The sequence below is a fragment of the Pteronotus mesoamericanus genome, unplaced genomic scaffold (genome assembly GCF_021234165.1).
Source record: "Pteronotus mesoamericanus isolate MK-2021 breed Mesoamerican mustached bat unplaced genomic scaffold, CSHL_Meso_final contig_56, whole genome shotgun sequence".
Taxonomy (NCBI): domain Eukaryota; kingdom Metazoa; phylum Chordata; class Mammalia; order Chiroptera; family Mormoopidae; genus Pteronotus; species Pteronotus mesoamericanus.
This window is the reverse complement of record NW_026555201.1, coordinates 5,334,253-5,349,244: the sequence shown is the minus strand read 5'-3', so window position 1 is coordinate 5,349,244 and position 14,992 is coordinate 5,334,253. Positions and strand designations below refer to the sequence as shown.

At 46.4% G+C, this 14,992-nt stretch overlaps 1 protein-coding gene across 1 annotated transcript in view; it reads left to right on the top strand.

The window, feature by feature from the left end:
* The window catches only part of PPM1H (protein phosphatase, Mg2+/Mn2+ dependent 1H), a 249,697-nt gene that overhangs the window by 162,200 nt on the left and 72,505 nt on the right, over positions 1–14,992 (top strand). The window contains exon 5 of the mRNA XM_054580033.1: positions 3,115–3,199. Coding sequence (XP_054436008.1) covers positions 3,115–3,199 — 85 coding nt within the window. The remainder of the gene's footprint in view (positions 1–3,114; positions 3,200–14,992) is intronic.

The following is a 14,992-nucleotide window of genomic DNA, read 5'->3' as shown; positions in this document are numbered from 1 at the left end:
GAGGTGCGGCATTTTTATTTTGCACTGGGCCCTGGAAATTGTGTAGGCAGTTCTGCTTACAATAGCCCAGCCCTGTGCATAGCAGTGGGGCTGCAGTGTTGAGCAAGACAAACATGGTTCTTGCCTTAGGAGTTAGCCAGCTAGTGTGGAAGGCAGACAGTAAGCCATCAAGAACAAAATATGACGGTTCTATGTTAGAAGTATCAGAGCAAGGGAGCATGTAGGCGAGAGCTCCAAACCTAATGTTAGAGGTGAAGGAGTTGAGAAATAAGATCGCGCAGGGGGAGGGGTTAGACAGATAAAACGGGAGCCCCTAGAGAAGTCTGAGAGGGAGTGTCCTTGGGGGTAAGAGGGAAACCAGAACACTATCCCTGACGCCAGGATTGGGACAGATTGTCAAATGCTGCAAAGGAGACTGTGGTTGTAAGAACGTGGTCATGCCCAGTGGAGATAGCAACCAAGAGGCCATTTGGTGACTCGCGAGAGCAGTCGGGTAAAGAGAGGGGCAAGAATGAATTTACCTCTGAGGGGTCCACGGGAGGTGAGGAAGCAGAGATCCTGAATGTACATCATTATTTATAAACCTTGTCTTAGTAGGAACAGGCTCTGAAAGTGGGTGTTGGATTAGGAGAGTCCCATCTCTTCTGTTTTTAATCCCGAAGTGCTTTGAGCATGGCGTTGAACTCTGGGCTGAGAGCCATAGAGAGAGAAGTTGGAAATAACCGATGGAGGGAAGAGCCTGAGGAGGGAAGTGCTGGATGGACTCGCTTTGGTTAGGAAGAGGAGAGGAAAAGATAGCTGAGGGAGCAGGTGCATTTTTGCGTGAAGGCCCCTCATGCCTCTGTGAAGTCTACCCACTTTACCTGTGTAAGTGAACCCCTGCTGCCTCTTCTCTCTTTTTGCCTCAAATTCAAGGAAGAGTTTCTCCTAAATTGTCTCATCTGTTCCCCCATTGAACAAATACTCATCGGGCTCATGCTGTGACAAGCACAGTGCCAAGCATTTGGAGTAGGAGAATGAATGAGACCTCCTGACACGTAGGTCCTGGAGGAGATGCTCCGCTGCCGATGTGTGTTGGCTCCTCCCCACAGGCCCTGGCTGATGGCACACCTGCCTTCTCCTGGATTTCTGACCTCCTTCTCTTCCTTCCTTTTTCGTTATCTTGTATTTCCTTCCTGGACATCCCCCTTTCCTAGTTCAAGCCTGGAAGCTGGAGTTCAGGGGCCACTAGAGAAAGGGAAGAAAAAGAGTTAAGACTAGCTTTAAGTAAAATTTTGAAGCAGAAGGTTGCCTTTGGCATTTATGACGTAAGGACTTTTGCTCTAGTCCCCCAGGCTCTCAGGACCCTTCTTGCTACTTTAAGAATAGACCCTAACCTAGACCTTCCTGTTTCTCCATCGTCTGTCAAAGTCCCTACTTGCTTATTGCAGTTATTCTCAACTGAAGATGAGGACAGACAAATTCAGCAAACTCACACTGATACATGAATGGCGGGTGCCACCTTTGGTGCAGGGACGGGGAGGGGGGTGATTGCATTTTACAAGTGGCTCTGGGTTTATAAGAAAGAATCTTTAATTTGTCCTGTTTCCGGCAGCATACTAAAAGAAGCGACACAAGTATCAAAGCAGGAGGCATCCTCTTTGCAGAGTCAGCTGCCTTAAATGTTTCCATTTTTTTCCCAGCTTCCACCATTGTTCTCCAAGATCCAAAATTCTTTCAAGTCACCAAGATTTTTGTTGTCATCTCTTCCCTTGCCTGCCTACCCCCTCCCCCCCCCCCCCCCAGATTCTATGACAGCAGCAACTGGGCGCAGGTGGTAAGCGGTTGGGGGAGGGGCCATGACAGCTGCAGCCTGTCGTTAGTGGGGTCGTTTCTCTGTCAGGAATTGCCTCTGCAGCGGGAAGGAGCTGCGCCAGGGGCGTCCATCCGGGCACAAAGAATGCAGCCTCTCCTAGAGTCGCTGAGGCATCGCCCAGAGCTGAGCTCATCATAGACGCGTCTGTGTTTGTGGGTCTTCACAGAAAAGTGTGTCAGGTCTCAGGTGCTGCCTGGTAACAGGGAGCTTTGGGTTAGAATAGAATGCAATTCCCCAGGCCGCTTCCATGTGTCATAGAAATGGCATCCTTCCACCATAACTGATCGATAGCTGGAAAGTGCCTGTCAGGAACCACTTTAACGACGAGGTCTAAGAACAGGAGGTCCCGCCGGGAATAGGCCTCAGAGAGGTTGCTCCACGGTTACTGATCCTGCAGCTTCTCCTTTAGACGTCTGCTTTGGGGGACTCTGTTCTCTCGAAAGTCCTTCAGTCAGCAGTAGCTCTGGGGCACATTTTTGGGAGCGTGTGAATTTCCTGAGCTTTGAGATGAGATGAGAGTGGATTTTCCCTGACCCAGGCTGTCACTCTAAAACTCAGGAGCCTTGGTCAGGCGTCCTCAGACTCTGAGGGGCCTACAGATCGCCTGGGGATCTTACTGCAATGCAGAGCCCGATGCAGTAAGTCCAGGGCGGCACCTGAGAGTCTGCATTTTAACAAGTTCCAAGGTGAGGCCAGTGCTACTGGCCCAGAGACACTACGTAACAGGGACCTGGAGCTGTACTGTCAACTGACCGCTTGAATGTAAAGCTAAATTAATGAAAATGAAATTAAAAAAATTCCATTTCTTAGCTGCCCTTATCGCAACTCAGATGCTCTGGACCCACACGTGGCTGCCATATAGGACGGCACAGGTTAAAACACTCCTGTTGCCACAGAAAGTTCTGTTGGAGAACACTAGTCTCAAGCGAGCCTGTGTTGCATCCTTCATTTATTAGTCTTTTTATTCACTGAAAATCTGTTACGTGCCAGGTAGTGTGCCTGGAGCTGGGCATTAAGCAAGGGTCCAGGGAGCAGAAAAAGTACACGTAAGCTCACTAGAACGTGATGTTTTTAAAGTGCAGACGACACCGGCGATGGGGTGGGCACCCAGAGTTGGCAGCAGTGAACTCTGCCATGCAGGTTGGAGGACAAAGTATGGCCTGGGCATTTCATGTGTGTCCTCAACCAGGCTGTGGCTTTAACACAGAATCGGGGCACCTGCGAGATCAGCTGCTGACCGTGTGTTTTCACCATTTCAGGGCCATAATCATCAGAAATGGAGAAATCATCCCCATGTCTTCGGAATTCACCCCCGAGACCGAGCGCCAGCGGCTTCAGTACCTGGTAAGAGTCACGTGGGCTTGGCCGAGCGCCCTGGCGTCAGGGACGGTGTCGGGGCTGTTTTGGAGGAACATGTTGCTACTGACATGGGAGCAGGCCCGCAGCCGTCAAACGACATATGGTATGAACTCCCCCACACACCTCCTGGATCGCACATCCTGGCTTCGTGTGTGACGCTGCACCCCACCTCCGTGAATTTATTATGGTGGCTGATTTTCTCCCATCTGTGGCCGGTCGAAGCCACGGCATGCTCTGTTTCTTCCAATGGGTTGGTAGGCACGATACGAAATGTGGTGTTGAAGAGTGCAGACACCTTCTTCCTTAGCTTGCCTTGCCCCTTGCGTTGATTTCAACAGAGGGGCTCGGCCTGAATCACATGAGGAGGATGGCAGCCCCGAGATCCTGCTGACACGCCACTTACTTCACACTCAGATACAAGGTCTCTTTGGGAAAGACGCAGGTGTCAGAAAATCTGTCTCTACCCTGAAAATAAATTCTTCATGTAGCTCACTGTCTTTGGGGTAAAATTATGAGAAGGCTGTAGGGGGGCTGTTCGGTTTTTCAGGTCTTGAGAATTGTTGCTTTATTGGAAGGTTTGAGTTTTCTGGAAAACAGGACAGACTTCCCTGCCCCCGAATGACAGGTGTAGGGCATTAGGGTTAGGCGCTCAGTCCGGTGACTTGGGTCATCCTCCTAGATTGCTTTTGGTGGGTCACCTTTGGGGCACCTAACTGTGTGACTAGTTCTGTGGGTGAAACATTTTCTTGGCAGCTGGCTTTCTTTTTAGGCAACATAGCTAACAGCAGTGACCCTCTGCTCTTCGGACAGAATTGATCCAGGCTCCGCAGAGAGGACTTTGTTCATGTGTCTGGATTTCAGCATGTGTGAACGGCCGGGATTTGGTCACTTGGGTCAATTTTGACCCTTTCCCTCAATTTTCTCATCTGTCTTTTTGTTTGTTTTACTCAGTAACTAAGTGGTGTTGTGTTTGGTAGTTATCTGGTACATAAAACAGCAGGAATCCAGAACCAATGTGAAAACATGTCTTCACTCTTTCATGAACTCTTGTTTTCTAACCTTCCTGTTGTTGTTTTCAAGCAGATCCACCTGAAGCCACTCCTAGGAGCCCAGAATTTATTATTTATTTATTTATTTATTTATTTATTTTATCTTATGTTTCATTTTAGAGAGAAGGGGAGGAAGGGAGAAAGAAAGGGAGAGAAACATCAGCGTGAGAGAGAAACATCAATCAGTTCCCTTGCGCACAGACTGGGGACTGAACCTACACCCCAGGAATGTGACCTGACTGGGAATCAAACCAACGACCTTTCGGTTTCAGTCGACACCCGACCAACTGGGCCACACCAGCCAGGGCTAGGAGGCCAGACTTGCGAGCTCTTCGTTTTCTTTGTCAGTTGGAGCAGATGCAAGGGATACTGCAGCATCCATGGAAGGTCTTTATGCTGATCCCAGCTCTGTTACTTGCCATCTGCGTAGCTTTGTGCAAGTCCCTCCGCATTTCCAGACCTCGGTTTGTCACTTATAAAATGGAGAACTAGATTAGAGGGCCACCAGGGGCCTTAGAGCTGCCAGGGTGTCTTCCAAGTAGAGTTCATAACAGCAGCCCCCCTTCCCGCCAGTCTGATTTTCTCCAGTCCGTCTCCCACAAAACCACACAAGTGATCTGATCGCAGCCCTCCTCCCTTCCCTGCCTAAGCGTCTTTGGCTCCCCCAGTGCGCAGAATAGAATGCAGGCCACGCTTGGCAGACCCAGAATCACGGGCCTCTCCCACCTTTCCAGCGTCATCGCGCTGCCGCCCCCACCCACGCTGCCTTGCATCCCAGGCCGCAGCCCGGCCGCAGACCCCTGCCTTCCATCCACAGGGCCCACTGTGATCTCTCCAACCTCCGTCCCTTTGGAAATACACTGTTCCTGGATGACCCTTCTCCTCTTCTCTGCCAGGAAAACTCCTCCTCATTCTTTGAGACCCCAAAGCAACTGTTACTTCCTCTAGGAAGAGTCCCGTAAGTTTCCCAGGGGGTCAGTCCCCAGTGCTCACACAGCACCGTGCAGAGGCCTTCAACATAGAGTATTGTGCTGTTTGTTCCAATCTCGGTTTCCGCTTACAGACTGAGTCCTGGAGGGCAGGCCCCTTACGTCGTCTCCTCATACTGCCCGACGGGGTAGTGAAGCGGCATCTGTTGAGTGACTGAAAGAAGGAACCAGTATTCGTATGGACACCTGGATCATGAGCACACAGTACTCTCCCCTGCACTGTCCCCTGACCCCCGTCACAGCGGGCCCCCGCGCTTTGCCTCCCTGCCTCGATGGCACCCTGCCTTCATCGCCTCCTTGCCCCTTAGTGGAAGCTATTTCCTGTTTCCCTGCTAGAGGCAGTGGGTAAATTACAGGTTCACCTTTTATTTTGAAATGATTTCACATTTTTATGTTACCAGAATGATAGAAAAAACTCAAAAATGTTGACTTTTGAGGTAGGATGGGAATGCTGACATTTTTCAGGCTCCTGAATATCAGTTGTCTATTTTGAGATGGTTGGAATAAGACGTATGTGGCTTCAGATACCAGCTTTGCCACATAACTGTGGCTATGATTTCAACAAGACCCTTTATGGACCCCCAGCTCCTCATTGGCAATGGGTGTAGAAAACCCCATAAGGCAGGTGGAAGGATTAAATGGCATCATGCATGCAGAATTCTTTTGCGGTACCTAGTATTCATCGGGTTATTGTTTGGTGAATCAAAGTCTTGCCACTTCAAATCGTACTGGCCCGCAAAGAACAGTAATATTTTTCTCCCTGTTTTTACTTAATAATCACCCTGTCCTGACCAGTGTGACTCACTTGGTTGAGTATCATCCCACAAAGTGAAAGGTCACTGTTTCAGTTCCTGGTCAGGGCACATGCCTAGGCTGCAGGCCAGGGCCCCCCGCCCTGCCCCCACCCCTGGTCAGGGAGCATTCGAGAGGTAACCTGTTGATCCATATTCCTCTCACACATTCCTCTCTTTCTCCCTTCTTTCCCCTCTCTCTCAAAATAAATAAAATCTTGGGGGGGGGGGGATCACTCTTATTGTTCCTAAGATTAATATGTATCACTTTTGAACAGTGTGGACACTCTTAGTCCTCAGAACTGAGCCTAATGTCTGAATTTCTAAAAGGTTAATAACACCGTCCCCATTCTTTTTAATCCTTATTCCTCAATAATGTACATTTCCCTGTAACTAAAACTTTTCTCCCCAGATAACAGGAGTGTATATGAACAGAACATAAAATATCCTGGTTGTCGAACTTCCTATCCTGTTAGGAGTCTTAAGAGTGTATGCTTTGAAATGAACAAATCCAGTGATAATATTCACAGGACTGATGAGACAGATCCCTGTGGGGGATTTGAATCAGGGGATTTATGGCATAAAATAACCTTGTGGCAAAATCTTCACAGTAAAGTGTTGAGAGAATTAGAACTTTTTAAGGTAAAATCTTGAAAGTAATTTCAACTAAAAGGAAACAGAAGCGTGATGTGGATGTTTCTCAGCCCAGCCTGGGCTCTGCGACCTCAGGCACCACTCACGGCATCTGAGTCTCCTTGCTCCTGAGTGACATGTTAGGAGAACTTCTCTTGAGATAGTCATTATATGTCCTGAAATTGAAGTGACAAGTAATCTCATTGTGATATAAAATATAGTATACATCTTACAATTTCGAGTGCATCTCATTTTGCCAGTTCATTTTTTTAAAAATAATTTCCCTGAACTAATTGTGAAACCATTTAGCGTAGGGATAGTTGTATCCTTTACATGATTTAAACGAGTTAGTACGTAGCTGGGAAGTTAACAATGTATTCTTTATTCTGAGGTCAAATTAAATTTTATTTTTACGATGTGTGAAGAAATGTTTATGATAGAATTACTAAAACTTTCAGGTCCTTCAAGACTTGATTTGAGCAGCTGTCTACAGTCCCAGGACTGTTTGACTTGTAGAAATGGTTAATGATTTTCTTGGAGGTAGGGAGGGCTGAGAGCCCTTTGTACATGAACGATTTCGATCTGTGTGGAAGAGGAATGTTCTTGGTATGCACGGTCTGGATTTGGGGGGATTATAGAACTGGAAGCAGATTACAGGATGATGGATGTGGCAGGCACATTAATTTTGTTTGGTCTTGCATCCTGACCTCGGGGGGCTCTGCCTACAGCTCTCAGGGTAACGTGAACTTGGTTCCGTAGATTCTTGGGCAGGGTGATTAATCAAGCCGGCCTGCGGGTTTGACATGGTCACGCAGAGCGTGGCAGGTGTGTGATGAAGGGGTCAGGGGCTGTGCCTTCCGCCCCAGCGGCTAGGGAGATCTGAGCATCCTGTAGTCATGAATAAGCCTTGCTCTTCTGTTGCTGGGCTTCCCCCCGCCCACCCGCCCGCCTGCCCGCCCGCCGCCAGTGTTTCCAGGGTAATTGAAATAAAACATTTAAGGGGGCCCACCAAACTAGACAGAATGTTTTGATGGAGTCAAGGCCCAGGTAGGAGGGACAGCGATCTGGTCTGTGAGCATTTCTCAGCGGAGTTTACTGCTGCGGCCTCCGGGAAGCCACCCCCACCTTTGCTTTCAGTGACAACCAGGAATGAGCCCCACAGAGGGGCACCTCTCTAGCCGGTAGGTGTGAGCATGGTAGCTTCCCTCCCATTCTGCTAGACACATTTTAACCTCTGACTTGATTACATTAAGATGTGCTGGTATCATCAAACCTTCAAATAATGTACTTCTGTCCTTGTGGATACTCCAACTCTGCAGCTGTTTTTTTAATCAGGGGCGAAACACAGAAGAGAGAAAAGTGGGTTTCAAATACACATGTGAGACACATAAGTGCAACGTTATCTGAGGCGATGTCTTGTGGTGTCCTTGGACCTTCCCCCGGCCTCCTGCACCAAGTCTTGTTCTGATTGCCTAACGTTTCCCTGGTGCTGGACTTGGCAAGTTTCAAGAGTTATCTTCCCAAAAGTATATTCCCTAAGCCTGAACTTGCTTTTCAGACAGGAGGCTGTAATTGGGAGGGTAAAGTATGCTAGTGAGTAAAAGTGACCAGCCACCTTGACATCTCACTCGGCCCTGAGAGCAGGTTGTTAAGTCTGGGAGGCTGGCTGTCATCACGGGGAAGCAACTTCACCGCCACTCTGCTGCCCTTGAGGACTGAGCCATGGAAAAATCTACTCCAACCCCCATTTAATCTCCTTTGCAAAATTGCATCTGAGTTTCAAAATGTCTAATTAAAAAATGGCAGGCTAAAGTGGCTGACATTTTTCACATTTACTAAAGACCCCACTGATCACAGGTGTCACAAAGAAGCCAGGAAAGTTTTAGAGCGCTCGGCAGGCACTGCCCAGGGACTTAGAGGCAGAGCTCCTGTGTGCAGCCCCAGGAGCGTTGCCTGGCTTCACGGAGGCTCGGAAGACACTAGCCCTCATCACTGAACTCACCGCTTCCAGATCTTTGATCTTGAAAATGAATATAAATGGACGTCTGGTTTATTCCAGGTTGGGCAGAGTCAGACTTGATGATGAGGAATCTTAAACCTACTGTGCAGAGCCAAGAAAATGGATTCCACACTGCTGAACAAAATAATCACGAGAGTGCATCCCTGAAGTTTCTTTTTTTAAAAAAAATTAATCTTTCTGCACAGTTGCTACACATATACAATGTTTAGATTCTCTAAAGCCCCCTGACCCCTCCACCCAATATTCTGAATAAAAAGTTGGGCACATGAAACCAGAGCCATCTGTCCATAGGGTCCCTTAAGAATTGATCTTAGTGTAAAGCAGCAAGATAATACCATGCAACCATTAAATGTATTACACTTAAATATGCTTTCAGAGAAGTGCGTGGGATTCACTGGGGCTTATAAGGGCCAACACTCACCTAGCTGCCCGCAGAGCACTTGCTGTGCTCCAGATGCTTCCTCGGTGAACCAGGGTAACCCGAGGGCCCTCACAGGATTGGGATGAGAATTAATGAGTTAATATTTGTAATGTGCTCACAACAGTGCCTAGATCAGAGGCAAAGGAAGAGCTCTTAGTTTTCAAATCTAGCTATGTAGGAAGAACTTTTCTATAGCCATCCTGCCATTGGGACAACTTCTGTGGCCTTTTATAAAATTTCTAAATTTCATTTGCATATTCAAAGAGATTGAAGACATGCGAGCACATTCTTTTTAGCTTACACGAGTTGTTCTCTCTTCTAATGAATGGCTTTCCTCAGATTTTTACTTAGGATGGAAAAGCATTAGGCAAATGAATATGGAAACCTTATATGTTTTATGTAAACGAACAGTTTTTCTCCCTTATTCTATACATTAAACTGTTGTAGAGTTGACAGATCTAGGCAATTTTGTTTAATATATCCATTTGCATAACAGTCTCCATGTGGCTTATCATAAGTTATAAATTTTACAATTTTAAAGTTATTCTAGGGGCATGCTGCTTCTCTTTGGTTGATCAGTACAGTCCTGTGTAAAATTTAAATGTGAACCTTTCTTGACATCCACATAAACCATACAGAATTTCATCAATACTTAGTTGTATAATAGCTTATATATACAAGCTTGGTTCTTATTATTTTGAGGTTTTTAAGGACAAATGAAGACTGAGAGAATTCCTTATAAAGGACTTCAACCGATGCATATTTAGATCTCAGCCCTTTCAGGTTTTTCCATCATTTTTTTTTTTACCCAAACCAAAATATTCTATTTCTGCCCTGTAAATCAGTCAGTGAGCCTTGGCTCTGGAGGAGCCGTCTCATTTGACCATCAGTGATTACCAGTGGTTTGGCTGACGTTATTAATTTCATTGCATTTGTGACCTTAGACTTTCTATCATGATAAATCATCTCGAAATGGAAGGCTTCCAGTCCTCCTCTCATATAATTTGACGGGGTTTTTTTTCTTCCTTAAGGGCAAGAAAGAGGATGAGTTACTCAATTTTCTTAAAGATTTGTGGGAAACACTGAAAACCCTCATTTTGAAAACTTCCTTTCAACTGTTGAGAGATCTGAACATTTAAAAAATTAATGCAGATAAAAGTTTTCTAGTTAGAGGACTTTACAGATTATTTCCTGTTATGGAATCTGCTCTCTCATTTTACACATGAGTCTTTTCACTTTCTATATTCTGCTGATGGGAGTGGAAATTGGAACAACTATTTTGAAAAAGGGTTTGGCAGTCACCCCTGAAGCCGAGTAGTTCCACTCTTAGGTGTGCACCTAGTCAGAGCACGTACACATGTTCACCGAGAGACTCGGGCGTGCATGCAGCACTGTCTGTGGTAGCCCAGACTGGAGCCGTCTGCACGCCCATGGAGAGTAGGATGGGGAAACAAACGTGGCCGAGTCGCAGGACGGAATGCCATGCGGCACCAGGAGCGAACAGTGCCAACTACACACAGTAACGTGCATGAATCTCACAGGCTTCACATCCAGCAAACTGGGCTGCTGATAGGATTCCGTAGAGGTGGGCAGAACCAATCTGGAAGTTAAGATAGTGCTTCCCTTTGGGGAGTGGCAGTGATTGGAAGGGATCCCGACCGCAGGGTGCTGGTCATGTTCTGTTCCTTGATCGGGATGCCGGTTTACGTGGGTATGTTCAGTTTGTGAAAATTCATCAACCTATACACTGTGATAAAAGCACTTCACTGTGCGTGTGTGTGTGTGTTTGTGTACACACATTTTTTTTCATTGAAAGGTTTTTATAAAGAATACTTTCACTTTATTTAACTGTATATTACCTTTGCAGGAGAGGGCCTTCTTGGTTCCCTGCAGGAGCCCAAGGTGAAGTGGCAGGACAGGTTCCTCAGAAAGCCACACTCCGGCTGCGTCTCTCTCCCACAGTCTTCTCTCCTAGGAGCAACTCCCAGAACCCCCCACACACCAGTCCACCTCCTGCTTCCATGCCTTGCTCTTGCTGCACTTGCTCAGGAGCCCTTGCCTGACCAACTCCCAAGATCCTTGTCAGATTCTCTCCCCATTCTAGTCCCCAGGGGGTTTCTCCATTTCTATGTAAGCTTTCCTCAGGTGTGTGAGCTCTGACTAGAGGGAGCCTGCCCTCCCTCCCTCCCTCCTTTTTCCTTCCTCCCTCCCTTCTTTTTCCTTCCTCCCTCCCTCCCTCCCTCCTTCTATTTCCTCACCCAAGGACGTTTTTTCATTGCTTTTAGAGAGAAAGGAAGCGGGTGGGTAGAGAGACACTGGTTTGTTGCCTTCTTGTGCACGTCCATCTGGGGACCAAAGCCGCAACTTGGGTATGTGCCCTGACTAGGGATCAAACCTGCAACCTTTTGGTCTATGGGGTGATGCTCCAGCCAACTGAGCTACATTGGCCAGGGCCTCTTTTCTTACTCTTTGAACTCGTGGCCCATGGTACCTTGCACCTACGAGAGCCATGTTAGTTGCACAAATTCCTTTGGCTAGACACCCCAAAACCTGGGATAGTCCCCTTATTGGCTGATACCACTCGCTGGCAAGCTGACGAGGCAGCAGAAAAAATATCATTAAAGGGAGGGAGCATTTTATGTTCCCAGCAGGTAATTTTGAGTAAGCTCAGGACCCATCTTCTCAATATTCACAGGAAGCCTGGCACTCAGTCTCCTTCAATTACCTTTACATACATATCACTCTCTGGGAGCCCAGTTCCTCCTTCCACTCCCTTTTTCTCCCAGCCTTGCCAAGGCGCTCAATACTCTTCCCCAGCCCAAGAGGGTGGAGCTCAGGTTCATGTGCTCTGGAGCAAGACAGACCTGGCTTAAGATTTCTCACCCACTCGGCTCTAGAGAGAGGCGTCCTGGAAGGGTCCAAAAGGTGACTCTTCTTCCAGGTTGTTATGCTCCTCTTATACTCCAGCCTCTCCGCAGCACAGGGCCCTCCGTAGGATGGGATGGTCCTGTTTATTCCCAGTGTGGCATCCACCTCTCTCCCCTTCCCTTGAGGCTGGTTTCCGCCCAGGACTAGAGAGGAGAGTGGTGAGAAAAAGACGTGCCATCCTCCTACCCCATTTGTGGTGTCCATCCACTTGGCACAAAATGGCACTGTAGCATCCTTTCCTGAGAGATGTCCCTTCTTCTTGTCACCAGCCAAGTGGCACATCTAGAAGTTTGTTCTCATAGCTGCTCAGACACTAAGTGACAACAATAAGTCCTCCTTTTAGCAACCCTGGTTCTCTAGAGCCAGAGGTGACCTGCCTTTGGTTTTGCCAGGCCTGTTAGGGGCTATTTGTGGCACATGCATGAACTCAGGTGCCCCTCCACCCCTCCATCCTCTCAGAAGCATTCTGTTTTGTTTCCTTGAGCAAAAGCCTCAAAATTTAGCGTAGAAATGGAAGTACCTAAAGCAGTCCCTTTTTTTCCCCCACATGGGGCATGCCAGCACACTTTAAATTAAATTTTAGTATAAAATGTGTTTCTAGGTTGGTATTTGGCATGCTTATTAGCAGAGAAGAGAAATAACATTATTTAGATAATCTTAGGGTCATGGAATATCTTGGGAATTTTAAGTGGTATAACTGCATCCACCCATACACAGGTGGTTTTACAGGAAGGAATCTATCAAATTATAAAATGTTGCCAAGTCTAAAATACAGTAATGTATGTCCAAGTTTGTTTTTATGTGCCATGGACCTTAGTTTTAACTTTTTCAAAAGATTGAAAGCCATATTGTGTTATTTTGCAGAGTTTAAATAATCACAAAAAAACAATTGTGTAAAGCAGGTCAGAATGTTCTGTGTTCATTCCTTCAGCAAATACATCTTTAGAATCTTTAGTGTACTAGGTGCTATGTCAGGCACTAGAGTGCAGCTAAGGTTTTAAAAATAATGACCGTATTTAGGTGCAGCTGGCATTACTTGCATCGCCATGCAGATGTTTCTAATATACATATATCCAAATAACATCATTAAAGAGGGATAAAACATATCCAACATATCGAGTAAATAAAGGAGGTTTAGGAGAGTGTCCAGAGTTTTTATTTGCTCCCTTCTTGTATTTTCACCCCGTTAAGGTCCATGTTTTTAATAGGCTGCACCCCTATTCAGTGTGCATCGGGAAGGGACCGTAGTCACCTGTACATATTTACAAGCTGCCCAAATTTGAGCAGTGGAGTGAAACATGCCAGAATTGTCCATGAATCTTACAAGTTTGGAGTCAGGAAATCACTAGGTTTTATGGCTGCAAAGAACCTAACAAACTCCTGCTTCCATATTTTTCAGACTTTAAACTGTGAATAGATTGCTTAAATTGAGTAAGAAATAAAGTCACTTTGACATTCAAGATTCCACAATGATTACTTGAGCGATGCTTCCCACGGGGTAGACCAGCACTAATGAATTAACACCAGCCAATCACATCCCTTGACGCTGGGCACGCCCTGAGAAGTTTCTGAGTTCCCAAGTTGTCAGGCCTCTCTGCTTCTGAAAGCAAATGTCTCTGTGCTGGCCTGCTGGGGAGCAGTGGGCCCTGGTTGGCCCTTCCCAGTGACTTGGGCGTTCCCTCAGATGATTGGAAGAAGGGACAGTGAAGCGCCTCTCAACAATTCTCTAAAACCTAGTTTAAAAACCAGGTTCTCAAGAAAATTTTTGTAGTTTTCTTAACAATGGTAATTAATATTCATACTAATTAATGCATATTAATATTCCTTTTATAACATTTTGATGAGTTTTAGTATTGTACATATGTCAGCCCCATTCATATGTCGAAACCCTAACCCGTAATGTGCTGAATTTGGAGATGGGGCCTTTACAGAAGTAATGAGGTTAAATGAGGTCCTGAGAGCAGGCCCTGATCTGATAGGATTAGCGTCCTGATATGAGGAGAGATCCGAGAGTTCGATTTCTCCGCCAGGGTGGAGAGGAGGCAGCAGTGAGAAGGTTGCTGTATGCAAGGCAGGAAGAGAGCCCTCACCAGGCAGCCAGCGCACCTTGATCTTGGACTTACCAGTCTCCAGAACTGTGAGAAATAAGTTTTTGTTGTTTAAACCCTTCATTATTTTGATATAGCAGCCAAGCTAAGACCATTTGTGTAAACTTTTGTAAGTATTGCACAAAAAGATACATTAGTAAGCAGAAGTGCACTTTCCTCTGCAAACATGTCCTCAGCATACATGTCCCACATTATATTTTAGCACCTCTTTTTTCATTAATCAGCCACCTATTTTCTCTACTTGTACTTGATTTTTGGGGGGTTTTTTTGTTTTGTTTTTTTTTCTTTAGTATCAGTAACTCCCTCAGGCCTGACAAATGCGACAGTTGTGAGTATGGGAAGTGCTGGTAAGGAGGAGGTCTGCAATGAGGGTGTGGATGGTGATTTTAAAAAATAGTAAAAATAGGTCAGAGGCACACATGGAATACACAAGTTCTGTGGCAGGCCATGACTGACAGAAAATGTATCGTGCAACATGTGAAATGCACTATGGCAACTAGCAACACAGGAAGAAAAGTAACTGGAACAGCAGAGAAATCTAAGGGGATGACATCAGTACTAATGAAGGCTGAATATTAGAATATGTCTTCCGAGCTGAGATGCCTTTTTTTTTTCTCTTGACATATCTGCGGCTGGGATATTTTACAGTTGATTGCTGCTGTCGGCCAGATGGCAGGCATGACGTGGATGTCATCTCCTGGGCATGTGCAGACATCAAAAGAGCAGCATCAAACTTGTGGGGTGGGAGTCCAGCAGCTTAGAAGAAAACCCTGCAGTCAAACACGAAGTGCTCTTTGAACCTCTTTGGATCCGGCTAGTTGTGCGCAGGCAGGGGCTCG